Below are 20,323 nucleotides of genomic sequence, written 5' to 3' on the forward strand. Positions count from 1 at the left end.
TGCGAGGTGAGACCCATACCTGGTCCAGCTTCCAGTGGAACTCTGCTGGGCGAAAGGTGTCTGCCTGGTCAAAATCCTTGCGCAAGAGGAAGACGAGGCGGCAGTTGTGCACATACAGGGCATAGTGATGCCGGTTCATTTCTGAAAAGCAGAAAGAGGATTTGAGGGGTGCCAGAATGCCTAAACCCATCACCCCTAGGGGAGTCTTCCAAGTTCATCACTCAGCACAACCCCAAAAACAAAGAAATGGGCATTCTAGTTTTTTTTGTTTTCCAACTGATCTAATGAATAGTTCTAGAACACACGTCTGGAGCTCTCTGAAATGGAAGAGGTAGATTTCAGAAAGCCCTCAAAATACTTCTGCCAAGAAGCCATTTGGGCCTTAAATACCAACATTTACTGCATTAGTGCCTGGATAAAATTACATATGTTCATAAGTTGTTGTTGTTTTTTTTTGTACATAGACTTCTGAGAGTGCCGAGGACACTCTCTAACAATCACATCAGCCACTCTAGGTTCCTTTAACACAGCTGGATCCTCCCAGAGCTCTGGGCTCTTATTTTATTTCATCAGGCTTGACAACAGTAACCACAGAGCACAGCTTCATTTGTGTGCAGTTAAGGAGAGCTGCCTCTCTTCTGGCTGCTGAGAGGAGGCAGCAGGTCGATTTTCCAGCACTAGACACAGTTCCCTGAATTTCCAAAGCAATGATTAAATACCTCTTTCCCCATACACAGACAACAGATGGGACTTTCTCTTCCTGCTAAAACTTCCTTTTCTGATTAAAAAAAAAAAAATCAACTGGGTCCCAGCCATGATATCCTGTAATCACAATATAACAGCCATTGGGAGGGGAGGAGCTGTTCTTTGACCAATACTCAGAGAACTCACACTGTACTACAAAGTAGCCCATGCAGAACTCAAGTATGATGCACAGGTTCCATACGTACTGGGCAAATGAGCAGATACAGCAAGAAGGACATAAGCCCTGGATTCAGATAGACTCGGAGTGAAGCCATGCCTCTGGATGATGCTGGAAAAGTAATTCAACCTCTTAGAGGCTCGATTTCCTTAGCTGTATCATGACAGGGATGCTGGATTATCCTAATGTGTCACGAGAATAGGATGTTGTGATTGACTGATTTTTGCATATCCTGTACACACCCTGCTTATGGAGGTCTAAGTGGGAGGAATCAACATCAATTCCCACTTCAAGGCATGAGCTCTGAGTTGGTTTAAGCCAGAGGGGCTCGTGAAACACCCCCCACCACAGTGTTTGGTTCAGAACCCAGGTCCACATCCAGCATTGCAGACCATTCTCCTGGCCGTAGGGCTTCTGTCAGGAAAGTGACTCGAGTCAGGCCAGTGATTCTGGAGCTGTTATAAGTAGTCTAGGAAAGAACTGTCTCCCTCTTTTAGCAGCTAGCAAGAAGAGACCCCCATCTCTTTCAAGAAGTTGCAGTATATACTGGGAGGCTTGGAGCTGCTGCAGCCATGTTTGATAACACAAAATTGATACATATAAGGTGGCAGATCTGAAAAATTATAGAGAAAAAGAGCCAGGACCTTGATCACACTTTATCAGAAGCTGTTTGTCTTAGCTCTAGCCACTTTTAGTTACAAGAACCCCCCCATTCCCTTAATAATTTTGATTTTTAATCATTCGATATCAGTTTGCTCTGTATTTCCCATTCCTTGTAACTGAAAGCATCTTAATTGATACAATGAGGAAATGAGTATAAACCATCTGCCCAGAACAGATGTTCAGTGGCTGTTGGTTATTATAAGGACTACTACACTGCCTCGTGACCATGACAACATAACAGAGTAGTGTCAGATGCTGTTTTCACAGAAACACTACCATTCTTCCAGATGCAACCGAAAGATGGACAGACGGAGAATGGTCAGTTGCCAAGTACAGCAGTATTGGTCAAGCCCAATGTTCAGGTGACTACTTGGTCTTTACATTGATGAAATACCCAGGCCTGCTTACAGGAATTTTACTAACCAGTTCTTGTCTCCCACACTATTGCCTAACTGATTTCCTGTAGTTTCTATAGATAACTGTCAGGAAGATACAGAAAGATTTTGCCCCTTTAGCTTCATTCGGCATCAGGAGAGGTTGTGGTGAAGAGGTAAGAGAAGAATGAAAGGACAGACCTCATGGGAGGTTTACAGCGTCTCCTGGCCACCCTCCCGTGGTCCCTCCCTCCCCCGCTCTCTGTTAGCTGGATCCCTGCAGTCACCACCCACACCAGGGTTCCTTGATGACATGGGGAACATCAGCGACAAGATACACTTGGAATTCAGCTCCGCTTCTGCTGTCCTGGCGGCCCCCTCCTCTTCCTTGCCCACATCTCTGGCATATCCTAAAGTCTTCTGGCCACTGTCAGATACTAAAATAGTCCAGAAAGTCTCCAAATCCAATGCCAGCATGTCATCAGTTGAAAGGTCTTCCCCACTCGGCCTTGCCCGTGGCTCACTGGCCACCGGTGGTGAAAGGACCCTTCTTGTCCACTGCCTCCTCCCCCAAACTCCCCCCAGCTGCAGTCTTGGTCAGGGGCAGGGAAGGCTGATACAAGGGAGAGAAGTGGAGTCTCTTTAAAGAGGCAGTGGACTTTGTTATTTTCCCAGGGATGTCCAGTGTCCTCTGTCATGTGGGTCTACATATGGGTTCCTTCCTGGGTGCATTGGCTGGTTTTTGGAGAGGCTTTGCAGGGATCACCTGTAGCCATGAAACTGGGCCCTGGTTAAAAAATGTTTTCAGCCCTTCTCCCCCCCCACCACCCCTTCAATCCCCACACCCTCAATAAGAAAGGGCCTGTTACAGTCTTCACATAGGCGTTGACCTGATACGTGGCACTGTCCCAATTTGGACAGCAGGGACATTCACACCGCTTCCAGTCCCACCTCTGTGGGCTCTTCCCTCTCCATTTGGAGAAGGAAATGGCAACTCACTCCAGTATTCTTGCCTGGAGAATCCCATGGGCAGAGGAGCCTGGCAGGCTACAGTGCATGGGGTCGCAAGAGTCAGACAGGACTTAGCAACTAAACCACCACGGCCACCACCTCTCCATTACTTCTCTAAGCCCTGCTTTTCGTGATTCCTTTCATGATTTTCATGACAGCTCTCGTGGTCTTGGCTCCTGCCCTTGGTTGCTTATCCCTGCCCCCTTGCCAATCTGCTTCTCCTACTGGATTCCCACTTCCTGGCACTCAGCCCTCTTGGCTCCAGTCTCAACCATTTCTGGATGTCCATTTGGTTCCCAAGAATAAGAATAAAAACACTGATGTTCTGCTCACTTGTAGTAGGGCAGCCCTTCCCCATGTTGCCCCTCTCTCCTCACTGCTCCCTGCACAGAGGCAGCCCCCATTAGCCTCTTGCCTTCAGACCATCTGGGCAAGAGTCAGAGCCAGGTCCACCTTTCCTGTACCCCCAACTCCTAGGACACGAGTCACACTTGCCCAGAGCTCCCCTGGGCTCTGCTCCGACAGCAGCCTGGAACAGATGTAAGAGTGTTTGCAGCTCAGCCAACAGGGAGGTGGGAATGAGATTCCCACCTCCTCTCTACTTTAGACAACCTTGGTCCCTCTGAGAGGTTTTCTGGGCATCTCTGGACATGTGAGAGCATCCCTTCCTTGTCCAACAGGCTGAGGGACCATCCTAGGACTCTCTACCAGACTGGCACCTCTGCCCCCATCCCTTGGTGATTTCTGGACTGGTGGGCCCCTCTGTCTTGGAAAGCCCTGCATGAAAGCAGCTGGCACTGCAAGTGGCACATCGTATTCAAATGAAACTCAGAGGCAGCGAGAGGGCTGATGCCAGGAAGAAAGGGTCCCACAGGAGGAGCGGGTGTGAAGGGGGAGAGGAGTTTCTAAGACAGGCCAGGAAAGGACATTGCTCACACCAGGAATGGAGAGATAGGGCCAACAAAGGTGGGGCTGGAGGGAGCACAAGTGCCCCTCACAATCCCATGTGGTAGAGCTGTTGCTGTGTATTCACCTAACCTTGTATCCTTGCTCTTAGAAACATAGCCTCAGTCATCTCGCTGCTTCTCTCGAGGTCAGATGGAACACTGAGATCAAACTCTCACCAGAAAACTGAGAGTATGTGGCTTGCTGGTCTAGCTAATAAAACCCTTCTGTGTTAAACCCTCTATTCTAACTTTTTGTTCCGTGGTTGAAAATGGCAGTGACAAATGATAGAAGGATCTGGAGTCCCTGAATGTCTGGGCAAAGCTGAGCCTCACCTCGCAGCTCCATCTCGGGCTGCTGGACAGTGACAGGAGGGAAAACTAATGAAAAGGTGTTAGTCATCGTGAGGCTTCTTGGTGGTTGTGGTTTTCTTTCTTTTATAAAACTGCAATTAACCCTTGATGTCTAATCAGTTCTATTGTCCAACTATTAATGAACTATTTCATCATAGGCTAGCATTGGTGAGTTTTATTTAGTGGGTAAGACAGAAACTAGTGTAATTTTCATGAAGAGTGATTTTGTAATTTATATCAACAGCCTTCTAACATTTATTGGGTTGACCAAAAAGTTTGTTTGGTTTTAAAATCCTAATGAACTTTTTCATCAACCCAATATATTCTTTAACTCAATAATTCAGCTTCTGGTCAGGAAATAACCAGAACTATCCATACAGGTATATACAAGAATGCTTATTATATATTGCAATAATGCCTATTACAACACTGTTTCAGCTGAATTTAAAAGGAAACAATCTAAATGTCTAACAAAAGGGAGCCAGTTAGATGAAGTATAATAAAGCCTCAGGACTGTCATGTAATTCATATTTTTAAAGAGTATTTTATCACATAGAGAAATGACCTGGATACATGTAATGTTATTTAAGAGAAACATAACAGTATCACAGGTATTATAAAAATAGATTGAAAATTGTAAGAATACTCTATATATACATATAAATAAAAATAAGGTTTCATTTCATAGTGAAATATGCCAACTGTTATCAGAAAATACCTCCAATCATTAGAATTTTAGGTGACTTGTATATTTTTCCTACTTTTCTGTGATTTTAGGTTACCTGCTATAAACATGTGTTGCTTTTATAACTTGACAATTCTTTTCCTGATACATAAAAGCCCTAATCAACCTTTAGTTGATCCTGACAAATTTTTTAATTTAGGGCAGGAGATATATATATATAGGTATATACTCAGGTCAAAGAAATGAGAAAATCTTCCCCATCTTTTCTGTGCCAGTGTTGAGCTGATTGGCCCAGTGTTATTTTATGCTGAGGCCAAAGCTGAGCAATGTCATAACTTGCTGGTTGAAGGGGCTGAAATGCCTACTGGGGGCACTACTCTGATGAAAGTGAGGCATCATCATCTAACACAGAGTTTTCAGCCCTGGCTGCACGAAAGAATCCCCCAGACACTGACTCACTGGGCCTGGGCAGGGCCCTGGCATCTAGGTATTTTTACAGGTCACCAGGTTATTCCAGTGCATAGCAGGGTTGAGAGCCGCTGTTCCAATAGCATGGTCCTGAAACATGAAATCAGCCCTGAATATTCATTGGAAGGACTGATGCTGAAGCTGAAACTCCAATACTTTGGCCACCTGATGCAAAGAACTGACTCATTGGAAAAGACCCTGATGATGGGAAAGATTGAAGGCAGGAGGAGAAGGGGATGACAGAGAATGAAATGGTTGGATGGCATCACCAACTCAATGGACGTGAGTTTGAGTAAACTCTGGCAGTTGGTGATGGACAGGGAGGCCTGGCATGTTGTAGTCCATGGGGTTGCAAAGAGTCAGACATGATTGAGGAACTGAACTGATCTGAAACCTGAGCCAGAGGAACTAGGGCCAAGCCTGTTTCTTTGGCAATCAGTTGTGTTATCTTAAGTTAGTTGCTCAGCCTTTCAAATTCCAGTTTCCTTCTCTGGATGCCCAAAGGTCTCTATCTGTCTGACCTGCCTCCCAAGGGCATTTGAAACATTTTAGAAAGGACTCCATGTGTGTGGCTGCTAACCCCAGCTGGGGATGCTTTGCATTTGGGCTCGTGGGTTCATGATGGAAGCACCCTGCCAGGCATTGTGAAGATGGGGCCACAGCGGGGTTCCTGGGCTCCTGGGCTGAGCTCTGAACCCACTCCCAATCCCCAGTGGCACCTTAAGGAGGTTTGCGGGGCCCTTCCTCGAGGAAGATCCCAGAAAAACCAATCCTTGGCCCTGGCTCTGACACCATATGCCTAGAAAACTGGGCAACTTCCTTTGTCTCAGTTTCTGCATCCAAAAAACACTTTAACATGTATTGCAAAAATTAGGTGAAATAGGAAATGTGGGGTCCTGATAATAATAGAATGTGGAATAAAAGCAGAGATACGACAATGACAACCACATTGAGCAAATTGGCACTGATTTTATGTCTGGATCTGCTAGTGATTTCATACATTATCTCATGTTATCTCCCCCATTTTACATATGGGGAAACTGAGCTGAAGCTGAGTAGCAAGCCCTCAAAGGTCCTGTGTTAAATAGTGGGAAAGCTTTCATGTGAACTGCGGCTGTCCAGCGGCAGAGCTGAGCATACAGACTTCCGTCTCTCCCATCTTCTCACTGCACCATGGGCTGCTGTTATTTATTTGAAGTATTTTAACAAGAGTAGCATTTGAAATGGAAAACTGTGGGCATCAAATTTTCATAAGATATCAGAGTATTTGTGTGTGTATGTCTTCACATGTGGGCTGTGATGAGCAGAACATGGGGTTGGAGTTAGCTGGAGCTAAGCTTACCTTCCAGGTCTGATACCTACTGGCTGTATTATTTGGGACAAGCTACTTAACCTCTCAGGGATGTTACCTTATCCTTAACATAGAAAACACAATATTGCTTTTATAAAATCAGTTGTAGAGATGTGAGACACTGTTTGGAACAGGAAGAGCTAATAAATACAGATTGCACTTCCTGTATGCCAGCCACTGTTCTAAAGCTCTAAAGCTCTATATGTATATCAAATCACTTAATTCTGATAAAAACCTTATGAGGTAGATAATACTATTAATACAATACATGTTTTATAGACTGGGAAATTGAGGCACAGAGAAGTTAAACAACTTGCTCAAGATTACACAGCCAGTAAGTGGTGGAGCATTTCTAACCACCAAGCTGTGAACCCCCTTACACACACTTAGCATGGTGAAATATAGCTAACAAGACTTAGCCCTCATTCTTATGAACAGCAGTGATCTTCAAACTACTGTTGGAAGTCAGCAGGACCCTTTCATTGAAAATGATCTTAATGGAAATATGCCTATATATATGTGTGTGTATATATATATATATATAATACAGTGAAGGTGGAGTGGCTTTGCTTGAGGTAAAGATGAAATCTCCTCCCTCACCCCCCAAGCCCTGGTATAGCAGTCCTACGTTACTTCTGGGGAGGCTGAGGTTCTGAATAACCCAGTCTGAAAACCACCAATGCCAAATTTTTGATTCTTTTGTGTCTATACCCTACCTCCCACTTGTGGTCTTGCCCTACCCCAAGCCCAGGAAGTCAGCAGGCAGGAAACCAAAGACCAGAATATTTTCCCAGTTCTCCTGTCATACTCCTGTTTTCTCCCACACTCTTGGTGGCCGTGGCCGTGCTTGACCAGGTGGGACATAATGGGCAGCTGCTAGGAGAGCTGGATGCGAGGCTCACCGGTCTTATCTGAGTTGCAGAGGATGGTTTCCTTCTCAGCTCTCACTCCAGGGCTGGGGCCGTGCTTCATCCACATAGTGATGGTGAACTGGTCGGTCAGGTTCTTGGGCACAACTCCATCAGGGATCTTGGCACCCTGCCTGCCATCGAACTTGAAGATCATTTCACTGCTATCCACCAGCAGTCCTGTGGTCCAGTTGGTGGCAGCACTGGGGGATGGCAAGAGGTCAATGATGCCAGAGGAGGCTCCTACAGGGGATGGGGACAGAAAGAACACAGGGTCATTCCTCCCAGGCCGGGTGTCCTCATGTTCTGTTTTCTGCTATCAGGGCCACAATGAACTAATCTGCGTACTCACACAGAACCAAGAGCTCTGCCCTGAGCTGGGTGACTTGGGGAAAGAAGGGTTAAATGTCATCCTTGGCCAAGTTGCCTATGGTGGTTTGGGGAGGCATCAGTAACTTACAGACAAAAGTATTGCATGTGGGAAAACAGTGCAATTAACCATTATACAAGAAAAAAAGTTTTGAAGGAATTTAGAGAAATGAGATTGCCCTGGGGGCTTCGATAAGCAAGCAAGGTTCCTGGAGAAGGCCAGGGCTTGATTCCAGTCAATGGATTCATTCACACACTTATCCATTCATTAACCTGTCAGCCATGTATGGAGCACATAGCAGGTGCCCTCCTGGGTGCGGGCAAAGTAAAAGTGAATCAGTGCAGTCCCTGACCTGGAGGAGCTCAGTCCCCACAAATTGATGGACACCTGGGGTGCAGTGAGACCAGGGCTGTGATGGGGAAAGTTCTAGGTCCTGATCTGGAAGAGCTCAGTCCCCACAAATCGATGGATATCTGGGATGCAGTGAGACCAGGGTTGTGATAGAGGACATACAGCCTGATTCCAAGAGGAGTGTGAATCACTCTGCACTCATCACACATTTTTCCAATCATTTGTTTAGGCTAAATGGTACAGTAGTTGAGAACACGGGTTCCGAAGTTGGCAGGACTTAAATCTGACGCCTGGTGGTGGTCTGATTTCTAGCCTCGTGACTGTGAGCAGAGACTTCACCTTTCTGACGCTCCACCCCCTTCTCTGCCACTTGCCCTCCCAGGTGTTGCGGGGACTGGACGAGAGACTGCATCCTGGCTTGGACAGTGTGCTTGGCGCTCCATGAATGGAGCTCAGTCTGCATTAGCTATAACTCTGCCGTTATTATTAGAGTTGCTATGATTTTTGCTACCACTACGATTCTAGGCTAAGGATAACCCGAGGCAGTGGGAGTGCCATAGCCAGATTTGTGTTTTGGAATAATTACACCAACAGCTTTGTGGAGGGTGGGGCTGAGTGAGCCAGAGGAGCTGGCCCAGAAGGTAGGATGGCACAGCCAGGAGGGTAACTGGGCTGCAGTGGCCTTTTCACTGAAGCTCAGGTGCTGCCAGCAGTGTTCTTGGCATCCTTATGCTCTGCAGAGGAGCAAAGCTCAGCTACTCAGGGGATAAGGAAGGTGGAGGGCTTCCTAATACCAGGGAACAAGAACCAGGGAATCCAAGGTATGCCTGTGCAAGGGACCAGGTGTGTGGGGCTCCCTCTTGGCACAGTACTGACCAGGCAGTCATAAATGGGTTTAATGGACAGCGGTTATGTGTATATAACCTGCCATTTGTCAGGGATCGCTGGATTTCTGAATTCTGTGTATCAGACTCCTCTCACCTGGGGACTGTGTTTCACCCTCAGCCACCACAAACATCCCCTAGAGTTGAAATGACCCTTGAAAATTCCTCAGAAAGGTGCAATATTAGAAACTAATGTACTTTGAAACTGTTTCACCCAGCCAGTTTTCCCTGTAGCCTTGGAACAGATACCTATTGGTTTGCAATTGAAGGTTGGCTGCATGAAACATTTGTTTCCTTAGAGCCAGCTGCTCTGCTTAGCTGGTGAGAAGCTCACCTTGTGAAAGGCCTCTGGGGAACTGCAGTCTCTGAGATGTAGGGGGTGGAGATTCCGGTCTCTTAATTCACAATCACCCTGTAGCTATGCTTATTAAGGGGAACTGTGGGCAGCGTTGACTGCATTATTAACGAGCATGTTTCTTAGGGCTTTTGCCTGGTAGCATGCCTGATACATAGTAGGTGCTCCATTAATGTTCATAACTGCCTTTCCTTCTGCAAAGTACCTCTGTGAGATGCTTCTGGCCCCTGCCCAAAACCCACTGAGCTTATTCACCCAGCCTCTAGTCCACATCCTGCATCTCTCATCAATATTTACTTGTTGGGATTTCCCTGGTGGACCAGAGGCTAAGACTCAGTGATCACAATGCAAGGGGACCAGGGTTCAATCCCTGGTCAGGGGACTAGATCCCACATGCCACAACTAAACTCACATGACACAACTAAGTAAATAGTTAGTAAAGCTAAGTTACTAGTTACTAGTTACCCAGCCAAGTAAATAAATATTAAAAAAGAAATTTTACTTGTCTTCATCCATACTCCTAGAGCCTTATTTGATGTCCATTTTACTTATCTGATAAGCTAGTTCACACTAACATTTTAATGACTAGCAAAGCCTTCAGGGCTATGAATCTCCCTAGGTATTTGAAAGAAAAAAAAACTACCAATGTAGTGGTAGGTAAAGATTTGGGGGTAGTTGGGGAGTGGGACTGGAGAAGGCAATGGCAACCCACTCCAATACTCTTGCCTGGAAAATCCCATGGACGGCGGAGCCTGGTGGGCTGCAGTCCATGGGGTCGCTAAGAGTCGGACACGACTGAGCGACTTCCCTTTCACTTTTCACTTTATGCATTGGAGAAGGAAATGGCAACCCACTCCAGTGTTATTACCTGGAGAATCCCAGGGACGTGGGAGCCTGGTGGGCTGCTCTGTGTGGGGTTGCACAGAGTCGGACACGACTGAAGTGACTTAGCTGGGGAGTGGGACATACGTGGTCTTTAGAATAAGTTCATTTTCCTAGAATCTCCCAGAATAATGCAACCTGATAACAGCTTCTCTGTCCCATAAGTGAGTTGGATTTGTCCAGGATAACAGCTGATGACTAGGGCTCACAAAGAATGTGTGTTGTTCCTGAAATTTCAGGTGGCCAGGGAGATGCAGGCTGACTATGCAGGGCTCCTGACTTCTAGCTGAAGCCAGTGCCCCCAATACAATCTGGCAGGGCCCAATACAAGGATGTGTGTTTGACCACCACACAGAGCCAGAGACTTGCACACCAGGGAGCCAGGATGACATTGACATAGCTCAAAACTCCACCTCTTGAGCTTCCCTTTTGATTGAGGACCTTGCTGTTGTTAAGGAGCCAATGTTCCTGCAGAATTCACTAGTCATGTAGGCTAGTGAAGGAGTTGAGTGCTAATTTTCCCCAAAGCAAGGTTGGATAGAGGGAAGGAGGTTTAGAGCAAGGATGAGGTGGAGGGTGATGGAGAGTAAACAGAAAGAGAAGGTTAGGAGGAACAATTGGTTACATGCCAATTTATGTATTTAGGGAACTTTACTTTTCATAGTTACAGACCTTTATTATTTTTTTGACATTGACTTACAACGTTATGTTAGTTTCTGCTGTACAGCAAAATGATTCAGTTATCTATATGTGTACATTATTTTTTGTATTCTTTTCCATTATGGTTTATCACAAGATATTGAATATAGTTCCCTGTGCTACACAGTAGGATCTTGCATCCATCCTATATGTAGCAGTTTATTTCTGCTAAACCCAAGCCTCCACTCTATCCCTTCTCCACACCCTCTACTCCTTGGCAAGCACAAGTCTGTTCTCTATGTCTGAGTCTGTTTCTGTTTTGTAGATAAGTTTCCTTGTGTTAGATTCCACATATAAGTGATATCATCTGGTATGCGTCCTTCTCTGTCTGACTTACTTTACTTAGTGTGACAATCTCTAGGTCCATCCATGTTCCTGCAAATGGCTATAGTGCTGCTATGAATATAGGGGTGCATGTATCTTTTGAATTATACTTTCAACAGACATTTATTCTTATTTCCTTTGGAACATTTTATTGGACACTGAGTGGGTCTAGGCTTGAGTATGCCAATGCTTTTTCGTAGTTACTCATCTAAGTGGTGGATATTATAATGATTCCAGTTTACAGTAAGAAATCCGAGGTTCAGCAAGCCCAGGATCACAGCCAGCGAGTGAGTGGAGCTGTCATCAGAACTTGCCAGCCCCAAAGCCTGCACTCCCCACTGTACCACCTCAATCAACCTGGAGGAAGATCTCATCATCTCCTGCACATTAAAAACAAAATGGCACTATAGTGATTTATGATATTGTGTTAGTGTCAGGTGTATAGCAAAGTGATTTGGTTACACATATATATGTATGTATCTATACACTTTTTTCGATTCTTCTCCATTTTAGTTTATTACAAGATGGTGAATATAGCTCCCTTTGCTATACTGTAAAACCCCGCTGTTATCTATTTCATATACGGTATACATCTGTTAATTCCATTTCCCCCAATTATCCACTCCCAAACTCCTGTACATTTACAAACATGGAAACTGAGGCCCAGAAAGGGGACATGACTTGACCAGGATCACACAGCCACATAGCTAGTTAGAGGCAGGCCCAGCTGTCAGACACCTGGTGATATTCTTTCTACCATACAGCACAGTGTCCTGCCAAGCTCAGCCCAGAGCCAAGGACTCCATCTCCCTGCACAGGTGGCTGCCCACAGAGAGGCATGTGCCCTGGCAAGGCCATCGATGTCATCCTTGATGAGGGAAATAGCATGTCACTCTGCCCAGCCCACAGATGTTGCCTCCAGGAAAGCATGCAACTGTGTTTCACTAGATGGTGCAGACTTCCACAGACCTAACTGATTGTATTTCATTTTCTAGGGACTTCCCAGATAGCTCAGTGGTAAGGAATCCACCTGCCAATGCAAGAGGCTTGGGTTCGATCCCTGGGTCAGGAAGATCCGCTGGAGGAGGACATGGTAACCCATTCCAGTATCCTTGCCTGGAGACTCCATGGGCAGAGTCTAGTGGGCTATAGTCCATGGGACTTCAGAGTCAGACATGACTTAGTGACTGAGCAACAATTTCATTTTCTGGTGCACTTAAATAAAATGAGAGAGATTTCCTTCCTCCTAAAGTTCTCTCTCCTCTCCCTAAGATATCCCATGGAAAGCAGTGGGTAAACAGGATGCATAACTTGCAAAGATAGTGTGGCATTGTCTGCATGTCAGGGTGTATTTAAGATGCCAAGGTCCCTGGGACCCACTGGGCTGCTGAGGGCTCATACTGGTCTGGTGCACAGAAACTGTGGCCCGAGTGTAAGGGGCTTGTAACCAGAAATGAAGTCTGCTTTGGGGTCTCTGAACCCTATCAAGATGGAGAAGCCTAGCTGAGCCAGCAAGTAGATAAAGACAGGGGTGAATTAGGCAGATTTCAGGACACACAGTGGAGTGAGAGCTCACATGGAGCCTGGGGGCTGGGGTCACCATCTGGGTCTTTTCTTTTTTAATGTTTACTTATTTATTTGGCTGCCCTGGGTCTTAGCTCTGGCACATGGGGTCTTCAGTTGTGGCATGTGGGATCTAGTTCCCTGACCAGGAATCGAAGCCAGAGCCCCTGCATTGGGAACAGGGAGTCTTAACCACTGGACCACCAGGGAAGTCCCTGGACCTCTTAACTGTAGGGTTTGGCTGCTGTTCTGGATGGCCTTGGTGAAGGCAGAGTGCTCTCAGCAGTTCACAGTGGGCCTGCGGCCATGGTGACAGACATGGAGCCTCAGTCATGCCTCCTTATGGTCCACGATGGGATGCAGAAAGGGATGGGGAGAAGGGGAGGACCTCAGGGGAGAGGAACCATTGTAATCAAGGACACAGGCCTCATTCCATAGCATCTTCCACGATTAGCAATATCAACCCCATATTATTTCATTACATGCTTATATTATGTTTTCGTTAAGCCAGGCACTGTGGTGGGAATGCAGCAATGTACCATGCAGCAATGGGCCCTACCTCTAGAGACCCAATGGAAAGTCTTTTATTTTTGGTGGGTGGAATAGTTCATTGGTATAGAGTCTCAGGGGGAGCCAGAGAGGCCCTCTTGACAAAGGCCATACTTGAACTGCATGAACTGCATGATGGTAGAACGCATTCTTCTGTTCCTAACATGCTTCAGTGACCCGCTGATCACAGTTGGCTGTGCGACTTGCTCTGACCAAGAAAATGTGAATGCAGATGACATGTGCCACTTTAGGGCAGAAACGTTATGAGCCAGTCCAAGGTTCACCACATGTATTTTTTCCATCTGCCATGCGATCAACAATATTCTAGATAGAGACTATTCTGTTAGCCTGGATCCTGGTGGGAAGCCAACATGGAACAGAGCCACAGTCAACTCAAGAAGGACATGTGGTAGGAATGCAAATTAACTTTTGTTATTTTAAGCCTATAGACTTTGGAATCATTTGTTATCGCAGCCTAACTTGCCCTGTCCTGACTGATAATGTGCATAAGTGACTGACATCAGTGGCTACCATAACTACTTTTCTATCTGCATGCCTTCAGGATGGAGGTGGAGAACTTCTTGATGTCCTCTCCAAAGCTCACAAGCTGTTGATCCTACCATCAGATTATCCTTCCACCTCTGGAATCCTAGACAACAGGGCTTCTTCAAAGGCCTTGAAATCCCCAGGTGAAGCAAACTGAGCTTTGGACGAAGGTGGTCAGCCAGACTACTGGGCAGGGCCATGGACACCCAGTTGCTGATCAGCCTGGGCAAGGCAAAAACCTTCTCCCCAGAATAGAAGGACATGCTATATGGTAGCTACTTCACTGACTTTAAAGAAGTCATAACCAGAGAGAAGCCCATTGCCTATTGTCATTACCCATTGCTCAGTGTGTGCAACCCTTGCTCATGTATGAATAGTGATTTAACTGGATTCCCAACATGTGTGCATCAGTTTCCCTTATAATCAAAGACCCAATTCAGCTCTGAAAATGGAAGAACCGGTTATGACTGGGGGACTGGTGCTGTCCTCCTTGGAAGCTCTGGCTCTTTAGAAGAATCTTGGAGGAACTGACAATGGTTTCCCATCGTTGGGCTATCCTGAAGGTATGAAACCTTGAATTGTGATTCTTAGTGAGGACAAGCTCTGTTAAGCTGCCCAGTGTAGTAGAAAGCCATGAATTAAATTTTTCACATGACTGTCTTTGCCTTGAACTGTTAAGTGGTCTTATTAACTTCTAGATAATCTCACAAATGAAAGCATTTGGACACGGAACAAATATTTGCTGAATTAAAAAATAAGCAAATGAGGACTTCCCTGGTGGTCCAGTAGTTAAGAATCTGCCTGTCGATGCAGGGCACATGGGTTTGATCCCAGGTCTGGGAATATCATACTGCTGCGAGTCAGCTAAGGCCATGTGCTACAACCACTGAAGCCCGCATGCTCTACAGCCTGTGCTCTTCAGCGAGAAGCCACCACAAAGGACAAGCCCATGAACCGCAGCTAAACAGTAGCCCCCACTTGTCACAACTAGAGAAAGCCTATGCAGCAAGAAAGATACAGTGCAGTCAAAATAAGTAAATCAATTAAATAAGCAAGAAAGCTGAACCTGCCTTAAAAAAATGAATGAATGAATGAATGAATAGATCCTCTATGAAAATCTCCTCTGCTCACAAGTGTATGAACTCTGAGAACAGCTCACTGCCTGATGATCTGAGCTGGTCTGATGGATCCATTTCTTAATTTAACAGCAGGCTCTCACACTGCAGCCTTTCCTTCAACAGGACCTGTCCTCAGAGCTCTTGACTCCACACACAGAGCAGCTGACCCCAGGTGCCATATGGGGAGGTGCTGGACAGATGCCAGGAGCCTGTGGTTTCAAGGAAGGAGCAGTCCTGGCCTCAGGGCTCCAAGATACCAGTGTGTCACAAACTGCTTTGCTGCTTGTAATATGCAGTGGCTCAGGGCCATGGAAACAGGCCTTTTCTTAGGCTCGGGTTAATGTTGAATTGAATTTGGTCAGGAAGCCTCACTGGGGCCTCATCGTACATTTCATTCTCAAGGCAGTTGTATGACACTTCACTTTGGGAAAACCTGGGACTGAGATGGCAGAGTCCTTCATCTTGAATTTCTGAATCCAGAGGAAGTGATAAGCAGCTTGTCCAACTTCCCCGCGAGGCCTGGCTTCACATACAGGAAGGTCACTAGGGGACCGTGTTAGGCTAAATTTGTTCCTGCAAGTGGAAAGGGACACAGGTGCAGGACCTTGCATTGTGTTTTTCAAAATCTCAGCGCGCAAACCTCAGGCAGTAATATGGCTGACATCTGGTGCTCCCTTGGAAACAAAGAGGCTTTCTTCTGGTGCTATCGCACCTGCCAGGTACTTCCTGACAGTGGCTCTGCCCAGCTGCTGTCTGATGGCTCCTTATTCAGGGATGCCATCACTGCTCCTTGTGAATGATGCTTCAGGAAGAGGAAGCAGGTGGGCACTGGTCAGACCTCTCTCAGAGCAGGAGACAGCCTTGCCTGGGCTACTGCACAAGGACTGTGTCACAGAAGCAATGCCAGAATTCAAAAGCACCCGGGAGCCCTCCAGCACTGCTTCTGGTAGCAGAGATGGCAGGCAAATATTGACTTAAGGAAAGGGTTCGGAATGGTAAAGGAGAGAGAGGTTCTAGCAGGAAAAAAAAAATCATGAACAAAGGCATAGGGATGGGAATGAGCTGGGGATGGGGACAAATGGGGTACTCTGGCCTGGAAGACGCAGCACAATGGGAAGAAATGGGCTCTAACGATGGACCAGTGGGATGGTGGGAGGTCCTCGGGAGCTCGGGAGGGTGGGGAGTCATTCTAGAGCCGGGAACCCACACCTGGCTGTTCCACAGGTATTTGTCATCACTGTCCCCTAAATCCACCCTTGCCTGGAATTTCTAGTTCTGGTTGGTGGCACTCTCATCCAGTTAGATGCTCACATTAGAATCTTCTAAGATTCCTCGTTTTTCACTGCTTGTAAAGGGCATTTTTACAAGAGCTGTTTGGAATACTTAGGCTGTGCTGCTTTCCCCAATCTCCTGCATCATTCTAGAAAAACCTTCCTTCCCATGGGCCCTCCTTCCAGCCTGGCAACATGATGAATGGGGCACTGTGCCACCCAAGCAGGGCATACTGCACATCCAGTTCAGTCAATGGTTGACCCTTACTGATTTTGCCTCCTAAATCTGTCTTAGGTTCATCCCTACCGCCACTCCACCAGTTCAGAAATCAGTACCTCTTGCTTAGACTATGGCCATAACATCCTAATTGGTCTCCCTGTTACTATCCAAAGTCAATGAAGATATGTAGAATGACAAAATGCATGAACACTGGGGCTTAAAGTGTCACGGTAGCCCTCTGGCTGGGAAACCCTGCCAGCAGCTTGTTGACAAGCTAGGGAAAACACAGAGAAGCTTGTCTTCAGAACCTAAGGAGCCCCACCTGAGTTAGGAATCGCAACCCAGGCTCCGCTTTAGAAGAGACCTGCTCTGCCTTTCCCTCATGGTCTGGAGAGAGCATGGGGCCCGGGGAAGCAGATCTAATGTGGATGGGCATGTGTCTCCTCATTTGCTTCTGCCGTTTCTCCTCTGTAGACTCAAGAGGCAGACTCCTGATCTGGAGGCAAGAATGGACCCGCACCATCAGGCTCACTAGGGGTTCTCACACCAGGAAGTGAAAGTGAGGACTGTACAGTCCATGGAATTCTCCAGGCCAGAATACTGGAGTGGGTAGCCTTTCCCTTCTCCAGGGAATCGTCTCAACCCAGGGATTGAACCCAGGTCTCCCACATGGCAGGCAGATTCTTTCTAGCTGAGCTTGACAAAGGGTCGCTCCCAGTACTAGGTAAGCTTGCATCTCAGGGTAAAGTGCTTTCCTGTCTTATTTAACCTGCCTTCCTGCCAGGTGAGGCTGGCAGCCCAGAGGAGTGAGCTATATTAACAACCAGATGCAATTTTCTTCCCTTGAAAAATCCTCTCCTTCTCTCCATCTCCTATTCTCCTCCCAGCAACATACAGAATCAAATCACCTGTGCATGCCCTTGGGCTCATCTGATCTTTAACAAGTTGACTCTATCATCTCCTAACCTGGAGGAGTTGAGGAAATGACTGTAACCTGCGGTGGCATGGGGTTGAGCTGACTTATAATTCAGGTGCACAGGGAGAAAGATGGGATATTCATTCAAAATGAGATGTTGGCGGAGACGGCTTCTCTGTGCGTGGAGTAAAGAGGACCGGAGGCAGCTTTCTCAGTACTGCAGGCTGCTGATGGGCATTTTTACAAGAGCTGTTTGGAATACTTAGGTTATGCTGTTTTCCCCAATCTCCTGCATCATTCTAGAAAAACCTGCATTCCCATGGGCCCTCCTTCCAGCCTGGCAACATGATAAATGGGGCACTGTGCTACCCAAGCAAGGCATACTGCACATCCAGTTCTCAAATTGTCACTTGGTCCTTGGGCAAGAGCTGCGTGCATGAAGGTGTGAGTGTGTGCCTGTGTATGTACCTGTGTTTTCATTGTGTGCATGTAACTGTGTGTGCACATATGCACCTGTGTGTGCACGTGTGCACCTGTATGTTGTGTATGTGTGTACCTCTGTGTGGGCATGTGTGTGCATTGTGCACCTGAGTGTGCATGTGTGTGTGCCTGTGCCTACTTGTGTGCCTGTGTGCATCTGTGTGTGAATGTGTGTGTCCTTGTGTGCATGTGTGTACCTTGTGTGCATGTGTACACTTTGTGTGCCTGTGTGTACCTGTGTGCACCTGTGGGTGAATGTGTGTGTGCCTGTGTGTATATACATATGTATTTGCACCTTGTGTGTGTGTGCACATAAGTGTGTGTGCATGTGTCTATGTGTCAATGGTGAAGGAGGAAAACTGCTGCAAAGACAGTAGTGGAGGGGTCCCCAGGAGGGGCTGCAGGCTGTGTTCAGAAAGTCACATCTTCCATGTGAGATGGAGTCACCCCCAAGTGGAGGCCTCGTCTTAAGACTAAGCTCTTTCTGGAGCTGCCCACAGTCCAGCTGGAGAGGCTGTGTGAGGGCCTGAATAGTCTTGGAGAGAACAAGAAAGAAATGAAATATACATGGTGGGGAGGAAAGAGGCCCATCAACACACCCACCATCTGGTTTACTAAGCACGCAGGACCATTCCCGCCGTACTGTGTCTTATTCTGCAGTTGACTTGAGAGATTTACATTCCAGCTCCAGAGGCCTGGCCCAGCATCACAGACCCAGAGCCAAAGAGCCCTTCCCTCCCATAGACCTACTTTCAAAGTCTCGCTCTGTCACTCCCTGAGTGATCTTAAAAATAATTTTTCCTCTCTGGGTGCCTAATTGTCCATGTTTAAAACTGGATGAATAAGACCCTCCTCAGTGTGAATTAGGGTAGGGCATGTGAAGCACACTGGAGAAGGGATTGACAACCCACTCCAGATTTCTTACCTGGAGAATCCCATGGACAGAGGAGCCTGGTGGGCTATAGTCCATAGTGTCGCAAAGAGTTGGACACGACTGAACAACTAACACACACACACACGTGAGGTGCACACAGCAGGTACTCAATAAAGCTAAGCTTCATCGGGTAGAACCTGCATCAGCCTGGCTCCCAGTTCCAGCCTGCTTCCTCCTTGGGGCACCATCTCTCAGCCCACTGACAGCCAGCCCTCTGTCCTCCACACTTGGATCCTTCACATTCCCCATCTCTCCTCCCAGCCTAGCTCTTCTCCAACGTGGACATCCAGGCCCAGCTTCACCAGCATGTGTCCTGAACAGTCACACGGGGCCCCCAGGTTGGTTTCATGCTTTGCTGTTTCTGCCTTAAAATTCTCCATAATTTTGGAACAAAAGTCCAGCACTTTCATTTGCAGTAAGCCCTTGTGTGCCATAGCTGGTCCTGGAGGAGGAGACTCACCTCTCCCTGAGAGGCTGGTACCACCTTTCACATTGGCCCCTGGGAAGGCACCTCTCTGAAATCAATACAGTACAAGGGAGCTGTGTTCCTTCAGGTCCCATGCTAGGTGCTCTTCCACACCTGGTGCTGTGTCTACATGTGTGTGCCTGTGTGTGTACAGGAACATAACATCCCTAAGTTACTGATGAAGAATAGAGGCTTTGTCACAGCACTTGCCCACAGCCTTAGAGTTGGTACATGGTGGGGTCTGATCAGGTACGGTCGGTGCTGAAAGCTGAGCCTTCCAACCCTTTAACCCGGGGGTCCCCAACCTCTGGGATCTCATGCCTGATGATCTAGGGGTGGAGCTGATGTAACAATAACAGAAATAAAGTGTGCTTGAATCATCCTGAAACCACCTCCAGTCTGTGGAAAAATTGTCTTCCATGAATCTAAAAAGGCATGATACAAATGAGGTTACTAAGAAAACAGAAAGAGGTTCACAGTCTTAGAGAACAAACTTATGGTTGCCAGAGGGGAGGAAAGGGGCAAATGGATAGTTAGAGAGTTTGGGATGGATATGTACACGCTGCTATATTTAAAATGGACAACCAGCAAGGGCCTACTGTATAGCACATGGGGCTCTGCTCAGTGTTATGTGGTAGCCACGATGGGCGGGGCGTTTGGAGGAGAAGGGGTATGTATATATGTATGGCTGAGTCCCTTTGCTGTCCACCAGAAA

The 20,323-nt window shown here is 46.9% G+C and overlaps 1 protein-coding gene across 1 annotated transcript in view; it reads right to left on the bottom strand.

The window, feature by feature from the left end:
- Positions 1–20,323, bottom strand: part of CLSTN2 (calsyntenin 2) — a 449,021-nt gene that overhangs the window by 95,250 nt on the left and 333,448 nt on the right. Inside the window, exons 7-8 of the mRNA XM_068969228.1 lie at positions 7,675–7,923; positions 20–141 (exon numbers count right to left, since the gene is read on the bottom strand). Of these exons, the coding sequence (XP_068825329.1) occupies positions 20–141; positions 7,675–7,923 (371 nt within the window). The remainder of the gene's footprint in view (positions 1–19; positions 142–7,674; positions 7,924–20,323) is intronic.

This window comes from Capricornis sumatraensis, chromosome 1, assembly GCF_032405125.1.
Source record: "Capricornis sumatraensis isolate serow.1 chromosome 1, serow.2, whole genome shotgun sequence".
NCBI lineage: Eukaryota > Metazoa > Chordata > Mammalia > Artiodactyla > Bovidae > Capricornis > Capricornis sumatraensis.